The sequence below is a fragment of the Patella vulgata genome, chromosome 1 (genome assembly GCF_932274485.2).
Source record: "Patella vulgata chromosome 1, xgPatVulg1.2, whole genome shotgun sequence".
Lineage (NCBI taxonomy): Eukaryota > Metazoa > Mollusca > Gastropoda > Patellidae > Patella > Patella vulgata.
The window spans coordinates 32,542,802-32,568,628 of record NC_065879.2 but is presented as its reverse complement, the minus strand read 5'-3'; the positions used below and the strand labels follow the sequence as shown (position 1 = coordinate 32,568,628).

At 33.3% G+C, this 25,827-nt stretch overlaps 2 protein-coding genes across 5 annotated transcripts; both read right to left on the bottom strand.

The window, feature by feature from the left end:
* Nucleotides 1-872: 872 nt before the first annotated feature.
* LOC126821977 (serine--tRNA synthetase-like protein Slimp) lies at nucleotides 873-11,655 on the bottom strand. Of its 2 annotated transcripts, none has more exons than XM_050550676.2 (14): nucleotides 11,440-11,655; nucleotides 9,761-10,158; nucleotides 9,410-9,514; nucleotides 7,419-7,499; nucleotides 6,425-6,499; nucleotides 6,182-6,224; nucleotides 5,848-5,908; nucleotides 5,056-5,197; nucleotides 4,513-4,639; nucleotides 3,893-4,014; nucleotides 3,337-3,443; nucleotides 2,572-2,665; nucleotides 2,059-2,145; nucleotides 873-1,836 (listed from the first exon to the last, which is right to left on the bottom strand). In XM_050550676.2, the coding sequence occupies exons 2-14, from the start codon at nucleotides 10,067-10,069 to the stop codon at nucleotides 1,801-1,803; spliced, it is 1,389 nt and encodes a 462-aa protein (XP_050406633.1). In that variant the 5' UTR covers nucleotides 10,070-10,158; nucleotides 11,440-11,655; the 3' UTR covers nucleotides 873-1,800. The 2 variants fall into 2 exon arrangements, with proteins under 2 accessions (XP_050406633.1, XP_050406623.1); XM_050550666.2 differs by having other exon boundaries at nucleotides 873-1,960; nucleotides 11,440-11,654.
* Nucleotides 11,656-12,789: 1,134 nt separating this feature from the next.
* On the bottom strand, nucleotides 12,790-20,570 carry LOC126821983 (uncharacterized). 3 transcript variants are annotated; one of them, XM_050550697.2, is made up of 9 exons: nucleotides 20,295-20,570; nucleotides 18,931-19,072; nucleotides 17,980-18,125; nucleotides 17,435-17,548; nucleotides 16,045-16,158; nucleotides 15,080-15,232; nucleotides 14,358-14,566; nucleotides 13,767-13,925; nucleotides 12,790-13,130 (listed from the first exon to the last, which is right to left on the bottom strand). In XM_050550697.2, exons 2-9 carry the CDS (start codon nucleotides 19,068-19,070, stop codon nucleotides 12,957-12,959), a joined length of 1,209 nt encoding a protein of 402 aa, XP_050406654.1. In that variant the 5' UTR covers nucleotides 19,071-19,072; nucleotides 20,295-20,570; the 3' UTR covers nucleotides 12,790-12,956. The 3 variants fall into 3 exon arrangements, with proteins under 3 accessions (XP_050406654.1, XP_050406646.1, XP_050406662.1); XM_050550689.2 differs by having other exon boundaries at nucleotides 20,307-20,570; XM_050550705.2 differs by having other exon boundaries at nucleotides 12,989-13,384; nucleotides 20,307-20,570.
* Between the last annotated feature and the right edge of the window lie 5,257 nt (nucleotides 20,571-25,827).

Sequence of the window (25,827 nt, the reverse complement as noted above, 5' to 3'; positions counted from 1 at the left end):
TGAAGTATAACTTTATTTGCTCAAATTTCCTAGAAACGAAAAAGCAATTTTCACTAACAAGTTTTTAGCAAACTATCTTTTTTATTGTAAAAGCGGGAAATTGTTGTAGGGTTATATCTTAAAGAGCATTATAAATAAAAATCACCAAGGAGTGCGAGAGACAAATTTGTATTATTCGGAACATAATTTCAGGCACCATTGATACAATCGGTAAATAAAAACAGAATCATGCATTCAATTTCAAATTTAACCAAAATCAAATAAACGGAGGTATTGGATTTGTTTATATAAAAGGCGGCTTAAATATGATTGTCCAGTCTTCACCCATGTACTGAAAATAATAATATAGGGATTCATTAATGTTTTGTTTTTTTGATCAATACAGAGTGCAAGTGGTCCGTGAATAAGATTGAATTGTTCTGTTAACAGTAGTCGTGCTACACTGTTTATCATTTGAAATGCAGATAAACAAAAAAGGTTCTATTCACACTTCCGTTTTATCCAGGATTTATTTAGTTGACCATCCTAGAACAACGTTGCACATAGCATTTTATTTCAGAATATGGTATATGTCTTTGTTTTATTTCAAAAACAGACTACGCCCCCCCCCACCCCCCTGCGTCCCTACCCTGCAAGGGTTTGAAATACTACAAGTACATATATGTATCCAGGTTTTATAGACCTTGGCGGGGCTAATTCATATGTTAGAGGGTCAAAAAAGATAACAACCATATTGTGACAGGAGCAAGACAAGGTTCTCATACTCTTACTAATTTACCGCACACCTGTTTAAATATATCTTGATAATTGTTCATCTATAAACATGACATTTTTGTAACACTGTCTTGTTTTCAAATCTATTTACAGCCATCTGTTTACAGATATTATATATTTACAAATATTAAACCTTCTAGACTGACAAATAATATAGATAAAGTAACTTAATGTTCAATATTTGACATAAATCACATAGGCCCTGTTCATTTAATTTTGATATGAAAAGTTTGACATGTTCCTTATTGACTAAATGTAAGACATGAAATGTTAACTCACTTAATTTATTTCCAGACAGTTTATTTCTACATAATATAAATATAAGGAAATATTACATATATTAAAATATAGATAAGAACCTGTTAATAAATTTATCATTTTATAAGATTATTTCAAATAACACTTATATTAACATAGTGATAAAGCTATGTGAAACAGATCTATATTGTTTTCTGTAGAACAATCAACATAACTTATTTAAACAAGAACTTACTATTATCAAACCAATGTGATATATTTAAATAAAGGTCACTATGCATCAATATCTGAATTTTTTGTTGAAACATAGATTTAATTTTATTTTTAGCACAATGCATTAATGTATTATTGATTTGCTTGAAGAAAAAAATATTAAAGATCACAAGAAAAGGTTATTTTTTGTTTGCTTTGACTAGTCTGCAGAGTGTTACAAGAAAGTATAACACATACTTAAGGAAAACCCAGTACTTATTTTATCAAGCTAATAAGAAATTATTGATGACTGACAGATGACAACATGGATGTATAAAAATGCATTAATTAAAACTATTAATAATTTTCCCCCCTAAATATTAATAATATGCTTTATTTCTAATAAAACTAGAAGGAATAGATTAATTTAAACATTGCACTATACTATTTTTCGTTTCTAGCATTGACAAGAAACTAAAATAACTATCAGTTTACTTTATTATAGCATCCTCACTAGAGTCTAGTGAACAACTGTATTACTTTCAATTAAATCCACAAAATCGCCTTCCATTTCTTCTAAATGCAGAAATTCTGTTTAATTCTTTTCTGATTCTACAAATAATAATAATCATCCATGTTGAATTTCTAAAACAGAGCTCAACTTTCTATCATCTAATAAATTATATTCGAGAATAAGAGCTAGAAGTCTAGTAATGTTCAACATATCGCCACCCATCTGAAAATATACAAATTTATAATAAAGAATCAAAGATAATAAAACAAATCATTTCTCAGCTACATGTAATAATATATTATTGAAGATTTTGAACTTACCATATGAATGTATTTAGTTTCCTTGTTGTCTTGGAAACACATCAATCTGCGACTTATAAAATCCCCAAACATAGACAATGTTGAAACCTAAATTGATAAACATTAATACCTTCAATTGATTAACATTATCAAAAAAACAACAAAAAAACCACATAAATTAATCATTCATACCTTAATAAGAAAGTTGTAAATATATTATATCCACATGTGACACAAATACCAGAACAAAATGTATCATAGGTCTTTGTAATGAAATGATCAAGAAAAGGAATGTAGTAGGTCCCAAATCATCCTATTTGACAAAATTAAACCATTTGTTACTGTTACTTTTAGTTCAATGTTTAAAAGTGAACAAAACAATTATTTTCTTGATATTCCATCCCTCATTTTCTGGTGCTCAAATCCAAAAATAATGGTGTTGCATCGGAAATATATTACATTCCACTAAATGGCTTAAAAAATTATTAAAAAAAAAACAATTAAAATGATTTGTAACTACTTGTATTATCTTACTTGTATAAACTGTTGTAAAGATGGTGACCAGATCTCAAACACATATTTCAGACTTTCTGCTGGAGATATGTTTGGAGCACCAAGACGGACCATCCTGTTAATAAAATAGCAATGATGGTATGAAATTTAGGGAAATGTTACATACATGTACATTTATATCCATGATAAATGGTGAAATAAATTAATGGTACAGTAGCTATTTCCCCAGAAATGATCCTGCCACTACAGTAGATATAAATTCTATAGCAATCTGAAGTTGTTTCTGTGGCCCCTCTTTAGTTTCATACTAGCTCGGCCCCTGCATGAGATGACTTATAAACAGTTATAAAACATAAAAATATTTCTTGTGACTAGTGGATAGATTTCCCATTTTGTAAATGAATTGCATACCTTAGAAACATCAAATCCAAAATTTCAGCTGAGCTGAAAATATTATCATACCTATGCCAATAATTCAATATTTTGATAGGCTGTCCTGGCCTTATATTCACCTTGGAGATAATATTGATATCTCGAAACTATAGATCAGGTCACAAAATAACTAAAACACAATAAACAGCCTACTCTTATTTCAAATTCCAACTGTCAAGGGTTCTTTAACGTGCATGCCAATGTATACACGTTACCTCAGTTTTTCATCCCATCGTTCTGCACCACTGACTTGGGGAAACAGTGTGGGGAAATCCTGAGGAACTTTCTCCACTCACACTGGGAGCGAACCCGAAGCCACCTTTGCTTCCAACTAGTAAAGGATATAAATCTTACCTAATAGGAATATTCAGTAGAGATAAATAGGACCATATTAAATCTGTATATTCATCTAATAACTCATGCGCTGAATTCTCTGATAAACAACCACCAAATATTGCAGCCTGCATTTTATGTTAAATAGACCTTATTATTAAAACATTCAAAATTTACATTATATTCACTGATCATATTTCTAATTTTTTACAGCTAAATTCATGCTAAAATGTACTCAAATTGATTATTTAATATTCAATTAAGAAAAATAGATCAAAATATCTATGGTAGATAATCGTCTGGCTTGGATTTAACTGGATCACAAATTGGTATATCAAAAGAGTTGGGGGGGGGGGTATAAATGGATGCCAAATGTGGACAAATATTCCATTTATATCTTTGTACATATTGAACAGAATGGAACCTTTTTTGGACTGATTTAGTCTCCATATTGCTGATCTAAACAAGTGGAGTCTGGCCTTGCATAATGAGTCAAAGAAAAGCTTCATGATACACATGTACTGAACTTTAAAGATCAGAAATCGTTATAAGTACAATTATTGTACAATGTACTTACATTTGTTGTCTGAAGAACGCCATATAATCCTGGTAAACTTTCTCCTGGACAATAGTGCCTTCCTATTGAAAAATATTTTAGGGGAAGACTAGATGGTCTAACTTTCACTTTGGTAAGGTAACCTAAAAATTGAATCGTTAATATAACAACCTAACATCACATGGTACACAAACAAAACTATTTGGATGATCAATTAAATCAAAACTTAATATCTGATATAAAATACAGTAACACCATCAGGAATGACAATGTCTTGTTAAAAAAATACTTTGGTCATTCTGAGACAAAAATGGTCATTCTCATTTCTATGCTCACATATGCAATGCAAGGAAAATCTTTTGTCAAGGTGGCAGCAATTTTTGGGCACCCTACTCAGGCATTGCTAAATTGTCCAATCCAAATGACTAGTCACCCATTTCTCTTCAGTCTTGCCAATCATTAGGTACCTGTCAAAACGGAACAATGCTTTAAAAATTGTGATAGTTTCATTCAGTTTATGATGAGTTTCTAACCCAGGATATTCTACAAGTGAGAGCAGTGTCCAAAGGACAAAGTATCAGCTACAAAAACGGATGTGTCTGTGTATGTTATTTACATTGTATAAATAAATGCATATGTACCAACAAATGAGTAGATTGATGTTCCTACAATATGAAAGTCATCTAATAACTGTAAGTTAATATTATCTTCATCTGATTGTAATGTTAAAACTTGTCTTTCATCAGCTACATTTACTCCACTTCCTTCCTAAAAAAACAAATTAGCTTATAAATTCTATCTAAAAAGACAGATATATATTTTTTGCAAAAATTGTTAAAAGAGAGCACTCTCCTAACCCAATCTCATTAAAATTATACCTTTAACTTGATTCATTTTTATGGTTCTGATTTACTGCACTACATATAAGATCTAAGTTATTTGCATGACTAAAAGTACTGTATGTTCATTGGCTGTTTAAAATATACAAGTAATAACACACCACATAATGACAGATTTACACATTCTTCTTAGAAAAAAATACATGGGAACAAAATCGAGAAAACAAAAACAGATGTTTGTTACTCAAGAATGTAAAACAAGAGACAATAATCCTTATGTCAAATCACTGACAAAAATAATACTATCAAACAGAAGCAAGATAAAAACAAGGGTTTCTAACTCACCATGACAACAGATCGAAAAATATCTGGAGTTGTAAAGGGAGATAATTTAGCATGTTTCAGATAGTTTTTGGCTGAAATGATTAATTTACGTTCTAAATCAGCCAATTCATCTTTTAAATAATACGCCTTTGGACCAATGTTACTGAAAAACAAAAAAAAACGCACCTACCGGTAGATATATACATAGAACAAGAACTACTTAACTTCTGTTATATATTTACAGACTGGGTAAAATGTACTTAAACACAGAAAGGTGCTTATACTGGGCGTATACAAAAAAAGAATACGCTAACAATGTTACACCATTTTTGTGGAGAAAAATTGTAAAGGAATTTTAAGTACATAATTGCTGCTGTGTTAGACCTGTCTTGTATTGAACCATAGCACAGTGAAATAGATATCTAGTAATTCAGTGGCGTTGAACATCAATGAAAATCTGTTGCTCTTTTTCTTTATATATCATAGTTTGTTCCAAACTTTAGTACAGAGAGAGAGAGAAATGGGGTTTAACGTCCACTCGACACAAACTAGGTCATTTCGGGACTAACACATGGTTCAATTTTATTTTAATCATTCGCTTGCGCGTAGGGGTCTTTAGCAGTGGGAGGAAACCGGAGGACCCGGAGAAAACCAACGAGGTTGGACAGGCGACCCTACTCCTTGTCACGTACAACCGGGGAATGACAGACCGTATGATACAGCGCACGCGTGCTAACCATTCGGCCATCCAACCCCCCGAACTTTAATACAACAAATCTATGAAAAATTAAATTTACAATATCTTTCTGTTACCTAAATTTTATTAACTGTTTTTCTTTCCCAATCTGTATATGACTTGTACTTGCGGGACAATCTTAAAATAATAATAAAACAATTATGTAAAATATTACTTTTTGGATTGCCCACAGATTTATCTAAGTATAAGAAGAGGTCACATAAAGTAAATGCATGCAAATGGTAACTGATTGAAGTTTTGATGTAATAATACACCGAAAACTAATTCATTTGTTTTATGTGTTCTTTAAGATTTTAAATAATATTTACAGAAGAACATCACCAAAAACCATATGACATTAAAAGAATCTAAATGTTTCAGAAAGTAAAACAAAATGAAATGTTCAGTTACCTTCTATTTTCCCACTGGATCTCAACACCTTATTTTCCTTTGGCTTGAAAATAAAATAAAGGTTAAACTGAATAAAATATTCCAAGAACTGTTAAACAACTGAGGGCTTATCTCACATTTTCTTAAAATTTTAAGAGTCAAATTTTAAAATCAAATTTAGTATAGATTGCAGAAAAACTGAGCAGAAGTTTATTGTATTTCGTTTCTATCTATTCAATGAGCGAATTATAAATTCCTACTTACTGTATTAAGATGTAATTTATTTGGTATCTGTAAACTCTGTAAAATAACTCTTTCTTCTACGTCCCACGATTGCTTCTACAAGATATAATGAATATAATTTGAAACATATTCTCAACTATCAGGCATTGAACTGTTAAAAAAAGCTACCTGTCGCTTTTATCATACTTGTCGCCTCAGTATCTAATCTGTTACACATAATTTTCCACGTCACACATCATCCATACAAGTAGGTACATGTACACAAACACATTTAAATTGTTATTTTGATCCATATGAATATCGTAATATAAAACAGTTTTATTTCTTCAACATCGGCAGGACTAAAAATTCTTGTGAATCACCCGAATCTGCTTTAGGTCTGCAACTTGAAAATTCATGCATTTCCATAACCGAATTGACATTGAGTCAGTCAACTAAAACATTCATCCAAAATCATGCTTTAAATGTAATATAAAGGCTAATGACTTTTCCGTTGAGAAATGTGTAGAATTCAGATTATAAAATATCTGTAATAAATTGAATATCCAAGCATGACTTCGTATAAACTTTATTTTTGGACATGGTTCTTAATTTTTTCAATGTTTAAATTTCAATTCGAGCCATGATATTACTGTGGTGCTGTTACAGCATTTGTAGAATTAGGTCACTTGAACGATACGTGACTAATTTATTAAGAGTGTTCGTAAACTAGTGCCAAACAAATGAAAACAAGCGTACATGTGTGAAAAAATTAAATGGGTTTAACGTCCAACAATTCTGCACCAACAGGGCCAATGAAGACAGGATGTGTGAAATACGCTGTTATAAAATTGGCTCTGAATTGACTTTATAACTTTGTGATAAAATTTTCAGGGGCAATAACTTCCATCTATACCATCTCAATTTCAATTTTTACTAAAAGTTATTCTTTTCAACCCTGGCATGTCAGATATTTCTATTTCATACCGAGATCAGAAATATTTAATTTACACAATATAAAATTTGAAAGCTATACTTGTATTTGTTTTGATAACTGCTTTACTTCCTTTCCTCTTTGTATAAGAATTTCTTTTGACCTTCTCAAATCATCATTTAGCTGAAATCAAGAACAAAATATTGGTGTAATATTAAACTGGTAGCTAAAGAGCCTTCGTCGGGTTCTACAGTGAAAAGGGAACATAACTCTAGATGTAATTAGTGATGGCTTCTTCATTTCACTAATCTCAAAGATAGGTTGCCAGGCAACGAAACATACGCCCACAACAGCTATATCGTCCGGGCAGTCAACAAGAGTTGTCGCATATTTTTACTTTTTTCGGTAATGAAACATTTATAATACATTAAAATCTGATTAAGAGTAACAACTCATTAAGTAATTATCAGAAAACCATTAGAATTTGTTTCGTTTTTATAAAGTTCTGTCTGTCCCATGTTTAGTATACAAAACTTTTAACATCATGAATTTAGCTGTTCAAGTCATAAAGATTCATTGAAAATCAATATACTTGTTCGTCTCAAGACCTTAAACTCTGTGTACCAATCTGAAGTCAATCGGATGATAACTTTAGCCTCTAGAGCGTCACAAGATTTTTCAAAGTGATCAAGAGCCATAACTATGGTAGAAATTATCCGATATCGTTGAAAATCAATATGATTCTTCATCTCATGACCTCAAACACTGTGTATAAATTTAAAGTCAATCGGATATTAACTTTAGCCTCTAGAGCGTCCACAAGATTTTTCAAAGTGATCAAGGGCCATAACTCTGGCAGTTATTATCGGAAATCGCTGAAAATCAATAGGCTTTTTCGTCTCATGACCTTAAACACTGTGCATAAATTTAAAGTCAATCGGATATTAACTTTAGCCTTTAGAGCGTCCACAAGATTTTTCAAAGTGATCAAGGGCCATAACTCTGGCAGTAATTATCTGAAATCGCTGAAAATCAATAGGCTTTTTTGTCTCATGACCTTAAACACTGTGCATAAATTTAAAGTCAATCGGATATTAACTTTAGCCTCTAGAGCGTCCACAAGATTTTTCAAAGTGATCAAGGGCCATAACTCTGGCAGTATTTATTGGAAATCACTGAAACTCAATAGGCTTCTTCATCTCATGACCTTAAACACTGTGTATAAATCTGAAGCCAATCAGATATTAACTTTGACCTCTAGAGCGTCCACAAGATTTTTTGAAGTGATCAAGGCCCATAACTCTGGCAGTAATTATCGGAAATCGGTGAAAATCAATAGGGACCTTTGTCTCACGACCTTAAACATTGTGTATAAATTTGAAGTCAATCGGATATTAACTTTGACCTCTAGACCGTCCACAAGATTTTTTGAAGTGATCAAGGGCCATAACTCTGGCAGTAATGATCGGAATTCGCTGAAAATCAATAGGATTCTTCGTCTCATGACCTTAAACACTGTGTATAAATTTAAAGTCAATCAGATATTAATTTTAGCCTCTAGAGCGTCCACAATCAATTGTGGACACGGACTGACGGGGGCGACGACAATATACGACCACATTTCAATGTGGGCGTATAAAAATGCACATAAATTCCAAGCAGGATTCTACAAAGTTCCATGACAATAACTCAGAAAGTTATTAGAAATTGCTATTCTTTGTCTCACTAAGGTAAACATTAGATTATATAAAGATGACAGACAGATGGGGTCAATAACAATATATGACAACAATTCAATGTGGGCGTAAACAAAAGAGTAAAATTATGCAAATTGGTGGAATGGGTAAGTTCACGTCATAAATGGATTTCTTATTAAATGAACTTTTTAGGTGCAGTCATTAACTAAATTTTAATACAGTAAACTTCACATAAGTGGGATCTAAGTGGACTAACCAATTTTATCTGAGTTAAGCGCAGAAATTTAATAAGAAAGTCGTGCAGGATCAAAGGGTCCAAACGATTTTAACCAAGTTGAGCGAAGATCCGACTTATAAGAATCCGACTTATGCGAGGTTTACTGTATATGTTTTTACCTTAACTTTTGATAAAGCACCAACTCTAATAGTTATATCTCTTCTTTCTTGTTCTATATCTAGCTTCTTTTTTGCTATTATCTTCATTTTTTCGCAATCATCTAGCTGTGAAAATTAATTATTAACTGATATTCCACCAAGTCGTAATCCAAATAAACAAAATAATGACTAAAGTCAATACTATGATGTTTACATTATCTCAAGTTATTGTTTATTAATTAACATTTACATTACAATAGCCTACTAAATTATCATATATATTGAGAATATGCTACAACTATACATGTATACCATATGCACAACCCGAATGTTTCACAAACTTCACCAAATTACCAATAAAAAAAGACTCACCAATTCAGAGATGTTCAAATCAATTTTTCGAGCAGCAAGATTTTCTTTGATTTGTGAAGGTGATGATAAAATTTCTTTTAAGTTAATATCAACCTTCACAATTGAGTCTTCAGTTGGATTAGCATCACTAAGAAACAAAGCTGATCTTTTCCTAATATTTGAACTGTAATTTCTAATTGCCTTTATTGGTCTTAAATTTTTCTGTTTAGTAGACTGGTTTTTGTGAATTGTTCTTGAATATACATATTTACTATAAGATTGTCTAGAGAATACAATTCCTGAAATCCTCAATATGTCAACTTTATGCATGATTTGTGAAATGTATGTATTTTATTCAGTGGAAAAGAATCACTGTAATTTTTCACATTGTCTATTTCCCCAATTTCTCTATCAATATCCTGTAAAAAAAAATACAAAAAACAAGATAGGTTACCAGACAGCAAAACATACACCCTATAAAGTAAGGAGATTGAATTTTCTAGCGAGTTCATAAGATTTTTCAAAGAGCGATAACTCTACAATTAATAATTGGAAATCAATGACAATAGATGTGATTCTTCGTCTCATGGATATAAACACACGACAGCATAAAATTAATGTCAATTGGATGATAAGTTTAGCCTCTAAGACTGCCCAACAAGGAAATGTGGATGTCGGATGGAAAAGTCAGCTAGGTTGGCGACAATAAAGTAGGTTTAAATAATATCTTCTTTCTTTTTTATAATTTTTTCTTTCACCTAATTCTCAGAATGACAGATGGACAGTCAGACTGGGGTGGCAGAAGTAATAAGATAGATTTTGACATTCATGTGCTTTTCCATAGGGATATTTTTAAAACAAAATTCAAATTCCAAATGATCATAGAATTCAGATAAACTTGACAATTATTAGGAATTCTGACTTAATTTTCAGGATGATATCTCCTAAGACTTCCTTATTTGTTTATGATGTAATTATGCGTGTAGAACTATTTTTACAAACAAGGAAGCAGTCTGTAATAATGTCCTGAAAGCCATATTTTACAGAAGATTTGGAGATTGTATTTATTTTTGATATTTTGTAAGAATATGATGTCCAATGTTTCATTGATTTAATCACTTCCTATAGGGTATTATTGTAAGTTAGTCTGATGCTAGACTATTCAGTCAAGATTCCTGTCCTGACAAGTGGTACCTTCTTACATATTATACACTGTTTGAAAAATTTTGTAGGATAGAGTTGGGCTGTGATTGTGTAATTATTTATACCGGTAAATGTATAATAATAAGCATTTAATCATCATTAAAGGCTCAATACCACTCTTGTTGTAACAGAATAATATGCCCCAATCTTTATTCTAGTCAACAAATTGTACTATTTTACAGTATTCCAATTAATTGATGATACAAATTTCATCTTAACACACCTAATTTAAAAAATTGGAAAAGCCTATAACGTAAACCTTTTCAAATAATGTGACTTGGATTTAAAAATATTTTCGAACCCTCTGGACAAGTAAAATAGGATGTAACGGATAATTTACACAACAGGTAGGACACTTAAACATCTAATACTTAAAATAAGGCTAATAGTTATTTACTGGAGCTGTCAAGCCAGCAAGAGTGTTATTGTCCCTTTAATATCCGACACAGTCGGTGAAATCATTTCTGTTTATATAAATCATTAAAAGGCTTACATACGTGTACAAATGCTACATTTCTCGTCTATAGTTACTCTGCCTTCATATCATTTATTGTCAGTCATATATAGATTAAATCATGGATCTATAACTTCTTTTGACATTCACATTATTCCACATGTTTATCAACTAACAACACCAACATTTCCTCATCCGTTGGAGAGTGCTTACTGTAACAAGTTATCCCCCTTTAGTCTACATGTGCACCAAACAGTTCCCTCATATTTTTTTAAAAGCTTCATTTGAAATGCAGCTATGACACTTTTTTCATTTGTAAAGTATTTAGTCAATAGTCAATAATACAAATATATTATTGACTATTGTATTCAACTTCAATTTATTTCAACTTATAAATAATGTGCCTACATAAATGGGGATTTAAATCAAAGAAAACAAGATGACTAGTCATCAACATCCCACTTTGGAAGACATAAGGAAAAACAATTCCTTGGAATATCAATGGGACTAGTTAGAAGATTCATACCCTGATCACAGTAGCTGGGCAAGGCAAGCCAGGGTCGCTACTCCCTGTAATGTTTGCACAACAATCTATGACTACCTCAATCAGCTGCTGTATGTTAAACAATAAGCTTAAGCCCTTATACATCAGAAAATAAAATACTATAAAAGTTTGATGTTTGTACAATGTTTCAAAAAGATTTCTTGAACAGATAATGAAATATACTTCGGAAACAAAATCAAAAATTAAAATAATAGGTAGATGAATGTCAAAGTGTTATAAAGGTATCTTGAGCAGTTTCTGATATATGCTCTAGAATAATAATTATATACCAAAAACTAAGTCAAATGTGAAGTAAAAATTCAAAAATCATTCAACAGAGAAATTTGTTTCCATGGAAACACAAAAAATATAAATCCCAGAAATTCCAACTACTGTAAAAGGTTGATGTGTGTACAAAGTTTCAGAAAGATATCTTGAACGGTTTATGAGATATGCTCCGGAAACTAAATATCGGGACGGACAGACACACATACGGACGGGGTGATCCCATTTCAATATCTCTCCGTAATAATAAATGGAGGTTAATCTCTCATCAAAACTATACCTGGTGCCTACATGCACTGCAGAGAATAATTTTGCCTGGTCAGGGTCATTTCAGCTTACTCAAATTCTAACTTTCAGGGGTATTTTTTGTGTACACCCCGTCTTTATTCCATCAAAACGACTAGGCAACCTTATAGTTGTCAGTGGGAACCATGCTTGAGATTCTTTTCAGCTCATGCTGAGAGTCCAGTTCCTTTACCTCAGCCCCCAAGTCTTAATGTCATATATATTACCAATATTATGTATAACATCAGAATAATACACAAATAAACAAAGGTGGATAAATCAATTTATTAAAAAATATAATATAGTTGCCCCCAAATATGAACAGAATTTCATTTTTACTATATAGATCTGTACACAAACTTAGCATAGACATCTACAATTGGTAAAAAAAGATTTGTAAAATTTACATTAAATATATAAAGTCACAGAAACAAGAATTAATTGTTTTAATTATTTTTCTTGATTAAATCTTTTACAACATCTCCAAATTTTATGTAGTCATCCATAATGTTGTAAACTTGACAACTCAAACGACAATAAATGTTGCCTTGGTAACTGCTAAAGTAAGACATGACATCATGCTTTGCCAAAATATCCAATTTTAATTGTAATGCTGATTTCTGAAATAAATATCACAAAAAGTTTTACGTTATAAATTTGTATTCCATGTTACAAATTAGATATTCTTTCTGTATTTTTAACTAGATTATGTTTTGATCATATCTTTCACAGCTTCTCCAAGTTTTTTGTAGTCATCCATAGTGTTGTAAACTTGACAACTCAAACGGCAATAATTGTTGCCTTGGTAACTGATAAATATAGACATAATGTCATATTTTTCCAAAATATCCAATGCTAACTTCATAGTCGAAGCCTGAAATCAAATTTTAGCTTGTGTTTAATATACAGAAATTGAACCTTTCTCTTTTTTTTTTAAAACAAATAACATTGTGTTTATTTCATCGAGTTATTGCAACCAATATTCCAATAAGCTGATAAGATGAGATAAATTGAAAAAAACACGCCATAATATAAATGTCAACCCATTTCATTTCTCTTGGTAGTCAAAGAAATAAATATTGTTCTAAAATGATAAAAGAATGAGTCACAACAGAGAAGAATTCACACAACTTTGAAAGTACTAGCATGTGACTAGATGCTCCTGTTTGAGTTGAAAATAATCCAACCTTTTCAACAGAACAAATGTTATATACATTAGTAACAAAACATAATCTTATAAATCTTGTTTCACTTACATCAGATATAATGTAATCTTTAAGAGGTGGTAGTTTTATATTTAATAAGAATGGTGACTCCATATCTTCAGGTATAGCTTGTCTCTCAGCTCCCCACAGTTTTAACAAATATTCCCTTCCTTCACGTACCAACTCACGATTGTATTTACTGATTTGGGACTAAAAGAAATAAAAACGAGAAACATAAGAACAAATGAAGATGTCTTTTCCAACGTCAAACTGCCACAGGACATAAATTATCTTTATTGCATTTTTATATGCCTATATTTCTATGTGGCTGTATATTGTATATATATATCAAATATAAATTATTTTTCTGTCATCAAATATAAGTTAATTAATTATCTGTTATGAAATATAAATTGATTATTTGTTATCAAATATGTATTAATTATTTGTTATCAAATATGTATTAATTATTTGTTATCAAATATGTATTAATTATTTGTTATCAAATATGTATTAATTATTTGTTATCAAATATAAAGTAAGTATCCTTTACTCAATATATAGAAACTGAAATACCAAGAGTAAATTTATTAATATTAACCTTTACTAACATGAATTTAAATTTTATGCTATCTATCTTACCATACCACCAATCTGTTGGTAGAATTGTACAGCTGAAGCCGCACAGGTAAATGGGGAGTGGTCGCGTGTTCCATTATCCCGAAACTCAAGATCAAATCCTTTGTTTAAATTCCAAGAGGTTGATAAGGAATGTAGCCTGGATATATGTTCTTTAGCTGAATATAATATTGCACATCCTCTTGGTGCAAATAACCACTTGTGTAAATTTCCTACATTAAATGAAATGAAATGGAGGTTTAATGTCCTACTGTTCTGCTCCGACTGGGCCAATGTGTACATGGGCCCTTTGAATTTTTTCCCCTCGAAAGACATCCTGCACAACTGACATGGGGAGACCGCGCCAGAAAATCCAGAGGAACTTTCTCTCGGCCAACCCCAGGATCGAACATGGTACCTCCAGGTTAGCAAGCTAGCACCTACCCTTTTTTCTAAAATAAATCTATATACTAGTATATAATTAAAAATATGTGTGTCAGTTATATTTAGAAGCATTCTTTAGCAATGTAATTGCTCGTTTCACATTTTTTCTTGCCCACAGAAGCTACATCTCATATAATATCAAGGTGCATCTCTACAAAAGACACAATTTACAACATAGTGTTCATAATTGCAATTAGCCACCAGTATTTAGATGTTTGATTTATTCATGGTTTTTTTTATAAAAAACAAAAACAATAGAAACACATATTTGAATTTTTGAATATATCTTAACCACAACTTACCTACAAAGAAGTCAGCACCTAGCTCATCCAAGTCAAGTGGAATTTGTCCAGGCGCATGTGCTCCATCAATCAGGGACAAAACACCATGTTTTCTACAGACATTTATAATTTCTTTCATTGGTAATAAAATAGAACTGGGACTAGTAATTGCATCTGTAAAAGAAAATGTATAGATTAGTAGTTAGTTAGTTCACTAGCAGCTTTGTTGTCCATATTATTACTAATTCTTGTCCTTTAGTATTTATTACAGCCAGTAGGAGATTTAGAAGCTGTGAATAGGGAGGGGCCGGTGGGGAGTACAAATCTAGGTCGCCATTCACAATCCCAATTCACATATGCGTGTCGCTGTAAAATTACTCATATTGCCTATATAATTGTTATCTCCTTGGAAAACAGTTTTACACAAGCTGACATAAAGTTCATGTCATATTATAATTGTTATTGATTTGGTTATTATTTTTTTGTGAAACTTAGGGGTGCTTACTTGGTCTCATTGGGGAGGCACCTACTCTGACCTCTTTTACAGGCATATTGTAATTTTCAGTGGTGTTGTAAAGTCAGGATCAGGCCCGTAACTACGGTTGGGGGGGGGGGAGGAGCGGCTTTGCCCACCTGTGAAAAAATTGTCGACCATAAAAAAAAAATATGCATTCATTGTCCGTCAATTTTACAGCACCCCCGAGAACACTACCTGCCCCCCTGATGCTCTGAGCTAGTTACAGCCCTGGTCATGATATGCACCCTGAGAATGCATTAGAAGCATGTTTCAATGTGCTATTTTCATAAAACAAATAACATACTGTAATATAATAAGGTTTTCTTAAATCTTTGCTCACATTGAACTTGTTATTATAACATATGTAAACATTAATGCTTCTGGTTCCACATTTAATCACCACTAGTGGTAATTTTTTAAGATATAAAATCAAACAACCCATTATTATAAAGATATTCATAATGCATACCAATGACAGCTATTTTAACATTTTTATTTTTCTGTAGGAAATCTTCATAAAGATCCACAATTTGTTGCTTAGAGGTAATTGGAAGCTGGATATCTATAAACTGTGGTACTGCTCCTGTTATTGTAACAAAAACAAGCGGTTGGCATGCAAGATACGTCCACATTTTGCAAGAGATGAGCTGAGATGAGGCCATAATCTAGGAAGTTACAGTTCGATATGCGACTATGCGTGAATATCTACCAGAACCGAGATCTTCAGGACATAAACATATATTTTAAGTTTCATCAAAATCTGATAAAAACTGTGACTTCTAGAGGGTCCACAACCTTGGTATTACATACTTTTACAATATTTGTGAACAAGTAGTGGCCATTTTTCAGGTAGTTTCTGTCATTGGGGTGTAACGGTAATATATTTACAGTTTTTTAAATACAGATAAAAATTGTGACATCTAGAGGGTCTATAATCCAGGAAATTGCAGTTGCGCGAATATCAAAAGAAACTGAGATCTTTGGGTTATAAATATACATTTCAAGTTTCATCTAAATCGGATAAAAATTGTGACCTCTAGAGTGTCCACAAGCTAAAAACGTTATTTTGCGTACAATCATTGGCCATAATGTATGAAGTTTCGATGCGATAATGTCAATATTGAAAGGAACCAAGGTCTTTTGGAGATAAACGTATATATTTCAAGTTTCGTCAAAATCAGATAAGAATTGTGACCTATAGAGTGTCTGGACGCACAGGGGCAACGCCAGTATACATCTACATGAAAATGTGGGCGTATAATAACAATTTTCATACAATAAAATAAAGTACATATCAATTTAATAACAATCTGACTATTATGCATTTTAGTAAGTCTACTGTTTATCGTGTATTAGCCTTTTAGGCTTAAATACGTATTGTTTGTTTAAGATACCATAGGATCAGCCCTATGGACAGATAAAATATAAGGACAGGGTATATAATATTGATACCTCTGTATATTACTTATTTTCCTCTGAAATCTGGCAACTGCTATTATAACCTATTCCTTCATTCATCTAATGCCTGGGACCTCTAGACCAGAATATCCTGGGTTGCAATACCCATGTGGGGTGATAAGAGACCGGTTCTTAATTGAAAGTGTGCCTAGTAATTCGGATGGCACAAAAAACAAGGTCCACCCATGTACACATTGCAGTGCATGTATAAGAAACTGTAACAGATGGAGATGCTGCTGTCTGGGCACAAAATTCTCCCTGTAGCCTAACCATAGAAATGAAATATACCGAATTGTGATGACAAAGACTTTAAACATCATATCATTTCTTATATACTTAATTAAATATTTTTAGTTTGAGCTTAGCAACTAATGAATTCCTGACAGAAAGACACTACTTACCAGGAACAGTATCACCTATAAATTTGATGGTATTTTGAACAGCTTGATAGGTTTCATTAGTACCTAGAATTATCTCGTTTTCATACTTTAAACTTTTCAGTACACTGTTGATCCCTGTCAAAAGAATTAGATAACTTACAGTTGTACTCAACACATTTAATACCTGATGAATTTGGAGAATCAGCCTAAGAAAATCAAGGGAGAAAGATCTCTGGAGAGAATATTGAAGATATTTTTGATAAGATTTTAACATTTTGGTTGAGAAGATTTGTCATTGAGGTTCCTAAAAATGAGAGCCATTTGCTTGACAAATAAAGAAAGTAGGATAATATATTCAACAATCCGAACTTTGAAGAGTTTCAGCCAGTGTTTAAAGAACGTTTAAAAAGGACCTATTCTGGATTAGGACAGCAAACAAATATGCATGGAGGTTTTTATCATATTGTCTAAAATAAAAATCATGGAGATCAAAGAGATAATTGCACCATGGTCTGCATCAAAGTAAAAATTATGACAGATATTATAAAACAGTGTGTTTACATTACCTGTTGTAGCATTTGGAACAAAGACCAAACAGTCAGTATCTTTTACATTTACAAATTTACAAATTGCTTCCTTTGATTCCAGCCAATATTTACGCAAGTTGTTTCTAAACCAATTATCGGGATGACTTTCAAGCTCAAGGCAGTATCTATAATTAAATACACTGTTGAGCAATTATCTTATATATAATAAAAAGGCAAATAGAAAGTAAAATGATATGCACCTAATTAAAATCTAAATTTTCACACAAGAATTTTAAATCGTTCAAAAACCCTCTGTCTATACCTTTAAGAGCCCCAGTGCTTGATAACTGCATAAGGGGGGGTCAGAACCTTGGGGAGTCCAAAAACACTAAGAGTGCTTTTATATTAAATCAAATTGATTGTGGCTAAAGAACATCCCAGGTAACATTGGAAATAATGGGTTATTAACTTTAAAATCATATGTAGGGGGTGGGGGGGGCCTACGGTGTGAAGATAGGAACTTCCTTTAATACTATTCTAATAGTAAAATGAATTAATGTACCGGTAAATAATATGTGGTGGATCCAACTGAAGAGTAAATATGTAATGTAAATGCTTGTTTCCCACAATATGCTACAATCAACACGATTGCTACGACTGACCTGACAGTTGGAGCCTAGTATTAGATGTGAAATAATCTAAAGTGCAATAGCATCAGTCAAGAATGGTTTAGGTTACGGATCATCAAGTCTCTTAGACCGGGGGTAGGGGCAGAGAATATTGAAGGTTATTTCTTGTCAACCAGAAAGATAATAATAAAACTTTTGATTAATATCACTGTCAAATCGTTCCGTTGGTCTTTATTATAACTACTTCTCAACATAAACTACTTCTGGATTTGGCCAAAATGTGAAGAGGAAAATTGAAAACTAGATCTCTGCAATCTAAAACTAATTCAGAAATAAATCGTAATAAAGAAAAGAAAAATACTTTATCCGTCTGTCAAAAACTCTCCTGGGAACTGTTCCATATGAACCATTATTTAAGTGAACAGACTTCTCACGAAGTAAAAATTCTTTCTCTCTGATAGCTGAGCCAAATTCTACATTTTCTAATTCTGTTAAATCCATACCTATAATTAAAGAAAGTGAATATCAAACATAGCACTTACTGGGAAACAAAAAATACACACACACACACACCAGACCAGTAGTTTATGAGCTGTAAACTCCCCTGTTTATCACATGAGTGAACCAAGGTAACAGCTGATTAAAGGCTCAATACCACTCTTGTTGTAACTGAATAATATGTCCCAATCTTTATTCTGGTCAACAAATTGTACTATTTTAGAATATTTCAATTAATTGATGATACAAATTTTATCTTAACACACCTTATTTAAAAATTTTGAAAAATTCAACATATGGTTTGAAACGTCTAACGTAAACTTCAATTTAAAAATATTTTCGAACCCTCTGGACAAGTAAAATAGGATGTAATGGATAATTTACACAACAGGTAGGACACTTAAACATCTAGTACTTAGATAGAGATATTATTTATTTTCTGGAGCTTTCAAGCCAGCAAGAGTGTTATTGTCCATTTAAAGTCAACACTCCCCCGATTATTTATGAATATTGTAACTGTAGATAGATAGATAGATAGATAGATAAATAATACATATTATGCATGAAAAAATAGATAAAAAGTAAATAAAAAATGTGTAAAAATGAATGGAAAACATATAAAAGGTGGATGAAAATTACAGAAAGAGTAGAGATATGAGATGTACATTTACATTTGCACTTGTAATGAGAGAGAGAGAAATGGGGTTTAACGTCCACTCGACACAAACTAGGTCATTTCGGGACTAATTTTATTTCTATAATTCGCTTGCGCGTAGGGGTCTTTAGCAGTGGGAGGAAACCGGAGGACCCGGAGAAAACCCACGAGGTTGGACAGGCGACCCTACTCCTTGTCACGTACAACCGGGGATTCGAAACCACGCCAGTCGACTCAATGACAGACTTTATGATACAGCACGCGCACGCTAACCATTCATCCATCCAACCCCCCCCCACTTGTAATGAACTCAGGGTTCACTATGATGCAGGAGGGACTGAACAATTTGGCATTGTTAACTTGATTTTATCATGGACCTTATAATAAATGATTTTATAAGGCCCATGATTTTATACAGATACTGTTGTTCTATTTAATCTACATGTATTTAACGAAATAAAATAATCAATAATATAAACATATCTGCTAACACACAAAGTAATTAATGTATCCGAAATAATAAGCCATGGCCGTATATATGCTTTTAATTCACAAATGACAATAATATATACCGTTATATTTACCGACACTGGAGTTTATATTGTTAAAATAGAAAGTGGTATAAAAGTATCTCAGCAATATTTGTCTCTGCGGGCTTCCTAACTACTGTCTGACACTGTATACCGGTACACTTAAAGTTAAAACTAGTTCAACGTCAGCTTGCACTCGTATCAGTCACCCCCCTTGAAAGGCTTGTTCCACTTAATAAATCGGCCAGTTTTTCTCGGCCATGTCAAGAGGCGTAGCCGTATTGGGGGGGGGGGGGGGGGGTCCGCAAATGAAATTATATAAAATGTTGACAATCTGTGACGCCGGATGAACGAGGCTGCGCCGCTGCGCAGCCGATGTAGCGCGTAAGTGAGATTGTGGGAGGGTCCCCTGTAAACACTGTTTAGTGTTTTGGCATATTTTACGGCACACCAATACAATTTAATGTTTATCATGTTTAAGTCAGGGGGTTCCGTATTAATATTTTTTTCATGACTTTTACATAATGAATGTTACACTTGAGTTATGAACAACACGACAGGGGAATTTTTATGAGGAGGATCCAAATATGAAACAAATTTAAACTTGATCACATTTAGTTTATGAGGATGCATATTTGACAATCACCTTGTTAACCACAATACTATATACATGTACACATTGACATTTACAAGAAAGTATTATAAATGGATTTCAAAAAGTAAACATTTAAGTGTTTTAATTTGTCAGGGGCAGATCCAGGGGGGGGGGGGGTTGGGGGGTCGACCCCCCCCCCCCCCCCCCCCGCTCAGCTACATAAATTTTATTTTGTACATGAAAACTTTTAAAGAGAAAAGTTTCTCTACCGTGTGCTTTATCCTTTATCGTCAGATGTGGGACAGGATGGGCACTCAAAGCGCGAGATAATGATATAGACATTATGTGATATCACAATTGATGCTTTGCACCCATGAAATTGAATCACAATGTCATTGTATTAATTCATAATAAAAATTGACGTCAAACGAGATGTTGAATTTCCCTGTTTAAAAAGCTCAATGTGTGTGTATATACGCCATAATGATGATAGAGGCAATGCGTGAGGGGGGGGGGGAGATACATTGTCTCAGGAACCTGGCAAACCCCCTCCTGCAAAAATTCCTGGATCTGCCCCTGTTTGTACATTGTTTTATACACATAGAATCTTAACTAATCCTAATAATTATTGTAAATAAATAGGAGTTAGGGCCTACTATGTAAATTTTTGGGGGGGCCAAGTATATTCAGACCTCCAAGAAAAACAATTGGGGGGCTGGGGGGTAGACCCACATACACATACACTGATCAATACAGTGGAACGCCACCGGAGCTGTCAATTTATGAGACCAGTTTTTCTAGACGAGTTTTTGGCGGAGGTTCCGAATTTCGGTGGTGATCAGGCGTTTGGGATCGCGTTTTCAAGATATGTGAGAGGGGGAGAGGGGGCAATTCTACAATTGGGGGAAAATGTGATTATGTTGACATATATACTATTCAAAAAAAGTAGGGGATATTTGATTTTTAAGTGTTATTAAAGTCACCTAATGAAACTGACGAAGAAATAAATGACAAAATGAAATGAAGTTCACATTCATCGATTTATTCCAAATGATCGTTAGACTAAGTAAGGCACAGACTGACCATTATAAGGGTAAAATGATACCCGGGGTCAAACAGCAAAGTTACCACAGCATCACAACCAAGTCAGTAACGGGTAAATCCTCCTCTGTTTGCCAAACAAGCATTGATCCGACGTGGCATACTCCTAATGAGACGTCTAAGGTCATTTTGGTCCAGATTGTCCCATTCCTGTTGCAACGCAGCAGCAAGTTCTTGGACATTGGTAGGACGTTGTTGACGTTGACGTAACCTCTGTCCAAGCATGTCCCAGACATGCTCGATGGGGGAGAGGTCGGGACTCAGTGCTGGCCAAGGTAATGTGGTGATGTTCTGTTGTTGGAGGTAACCTGTAACGATCCTGGCCCTGTGACATCTTGCGTTGTCATCCTGGAAGATGAAACGACGGCCATGACGTCGTGCGAATGGCACAACATGGACTGCCAAGATGTTGTCCCGGTAGTACTGGAGTGTAACACGCCCTGCAACAACATGTAAAGCCGTTCTTCCAGCAACAGTGATGCCTCCCCACACCATAACAGAACCACCCCCAAATCGATCATGTCTCATGACGTTATTGTCTTGGAAGCGCTCGTTTCGACGACGCCACACCCTCCTACGTCTGTCCAAAAAATCAACAGTGAACCTTGACTCATCTGAAAACATCACATTGCTCCAGCGTCGATTATCCCAGTGTTGACGATCCCTACACCAACGACGTCTTGCCTGAATGTGATGATCTCTCAAACAAGGGATCACGCGAGGACGTCGGGCGCGAAGGTGACCCCTATGCAGTCGATTCCGAATCGTCTGGCCACTCACTCTCACACCAGTGTCTGTTTGAAGACGAGCGCTGATCTGATTTGCTGTGATGACACGATTTCTCAAGGCCAAGGTACGGATAAATCGATCCTGGGCTTGAGTTGTCGCCCTTGGTCGACCTGAGCGTGGTCTGTCCTGTACAGATTGTGTATCACGGTATCTGGACCATAGCCTGCTTATGACAGACTGAGAAACATTCATCGTCCGCGCCACAACCGCCTGTGTTGTGCCGATCTGTAGCATGCCAAGGGCACGTAACCTTTCATTTTGGGTAAGCCGACGCATATCAAAATTTGTTTTCTGGTCACTAAAACAATTAAACTGATGTTTCCACCCTGGAATTCAATGCCACAATGACTGTAACATTCAAAGTCAGAGTCGTGCAAATCTTGGGTTGGACCCCCATGATGATCCCAAGCATCACCTGCATTCCATGCGGTAGCTATTGGTGCGTTTGGGCGTCACATGTAACTGGAAATGTTTCTTCTGTTAGGTTCTATAGTGACTTTTTTCGTAGTCATTTGCATATTTTAGTATTATGCCCACAAAATCAAATATCCATTACTTTTTTTGAATAGTATATGATGAGCATGTTATATATTAATAAAACATAATTTATTGGACTGTCCATATCTAAATTTAGTGTTTATGATGCCCCTGGACAACTGTTTTGATTTGTGGCGGGAAATGAGTTCACGTTGATTGAAATCGTGATTTTCTTAGAGCTTGATGAAACATCTCTAAATAGGTGTATAAGATTTTGAACTTTTCATAACATAAAAAAGTGAACTAAAATGAATGATATTATATTAAACCATAATTGTTTCAAAAATGGCATGGGGTTTAATGGCCTACCTTTTTGGACGTCCTGGTCTGATGAAAACAAGCATAAGCCATACTGTAGGATCAAACACCGACTGACCTTTAGTTTAGTGAATGTTGGTGACTTTTTTTTTTCAAACGTTCTTATACTCTGTTTTTTTTTGTAATTCACAAAAGTAATTTCATAAAGGAAGTCAGGGGTCCCCATCTGGTAAGTTGGCCGGGAACATTGGTACCCTTAAAAATGAGCGCTGCTAACTTTATTTCAAATAAAGGGATTACAACGTACATGTTACATGTATTGCATTGTTGGAGACCGTCCTAGTTATTATGCTTGGAAGAGCTAATGACCTCTTAAAAATTAGGAAAGGTGGGAGCAAAAGAGGTAAGTTGCGGCTGTCATCCTAATTCCCTGTTCTAGTGCCAGGTAAACAAAATTGGGAGACTTAACATTAAACAAGAAATATTTCAGACAACTCTAACAGCAATCCATCTTTATTTTTTTTTAATTTATCATATTTTAATATTACATATTTACATTGTGATATTTACACCTGGTATCAAATATTCTTTATAAATCATTCATTTCATACAACCCAAATTTCTAGATTATAATATGCATTACTTTGATGGTCATCAATATGGTTTTATGACTTTTAACAACACATTTCAATTATGATATAAACCTCGCTAGAATTTACATATCTATCAATTGCATATTAATCATAAAAATAAATCCATATTCAGTCAGATACTTGCACCAATCACTTTATTACAATCAAAGTTATCGTGTTCCAAAGCATAGACAAATCAAATTGCTGATCTCTACTAGCCTCAGCGGAAAATGTTCATCATTGAACTCAAGATATACTCCTAATGTAATGAACACCTACATCATTTTACCTCAATTTAAAGCAGTCGAGTTATTGTGTTCTAAAGTGTCTAACCAAATAAAAAGAAAATACACACCAAACTCAGTCAAGACATTAACTTGCCAAACATCTCAACCAAGTTTGAACATTTTACCTCAATGAGAAGAAAGTTACTATGTTCCAAAAAGTACGATTGAAAATTAAACCAATGTTGTTAGATATGAATGCAGATTGATTTTAAAATATTTGCAGGATGAATATTAATTTTCTCATAGTGTGGATATAGATGTAAACATTCAATATTTATAGGTATGAAAATTAATGTTTAATGCAAAACCAGGTATACTATAATGGAGAAAACATAGCTGCATTTAGAAAAATATATTTCTCTCAGGTACACATGCTAAGATATTTCAATTATATATCATAAACAACTTATTGTGGACAGATCAGATGAGTTTTCAGTGTTGGTATTTCTATCATAACATATTACTAGGATGATATCAGCATTTATTTTCCAGTGTAATGAATTATTTTATTACTCAAGTTACAGGAACACATTTTGTACATTTAAAGTCATATTCACAATTCACCTATGAGACTTGTTTTGTAGAAGAATAGCTGGGTGATACGATATATGTGATTTATGGTAAGCCGTGGGAACATAAAGTGATGATATAGCATTACATTGGTAAATGGTATGGTAAAATTAAATGTGTAGCTGCATATTAATTACAATAATACCAGTCTTTATACAAATTTTGTAATTTTAATCTAGTTCCAAAAAAGAAGTTAATGTCTTTGCAGTCACCACCCGCCCCCCCCCCCCCTCCAAAAAAAAAATGTCCTGTATAAGATAAGTGAACAGAACATTTAATTATATTATTGTGTCAATATACATTATACAACTAAATATAAGTTAGCAAGTTTTAAACGTAATACTAGTTACATTACTAAAATAATCATAGTAAGTAGTTTATAATCTGAAGATTGAGTGGTCCCTGCTGCACAGAAATACAAACAGACTTAGGTAGAATAAAATTGCAATTTAATTATTAAAGAAATCTTATGAACTAAATTCCCACTTTATTCTACTCAATCTTCTACTTATGTCTACTCTTTCCAACTGCAGAAGTTTGTGATTAGATAGTCAGCCAGATCAATCAGCTTGTCCAGTAGCTGTTACTCTTTCCACTACCTGTATCCTAGTTTATAATCTTGAAATAAATTTCTCAGGATTCATATTGTTGAATTTCATCTTGTTTTCATATCTTGCACATATAAACTTTAGATAAGAACACCATGCCATTAGAACAGGCATTCAAAATAGATTCCAATTTAGTTTCATTTAGCGTTTATATAGACGTAAGTTAGAAATATATACAAATTGTCTGATATATTTTAT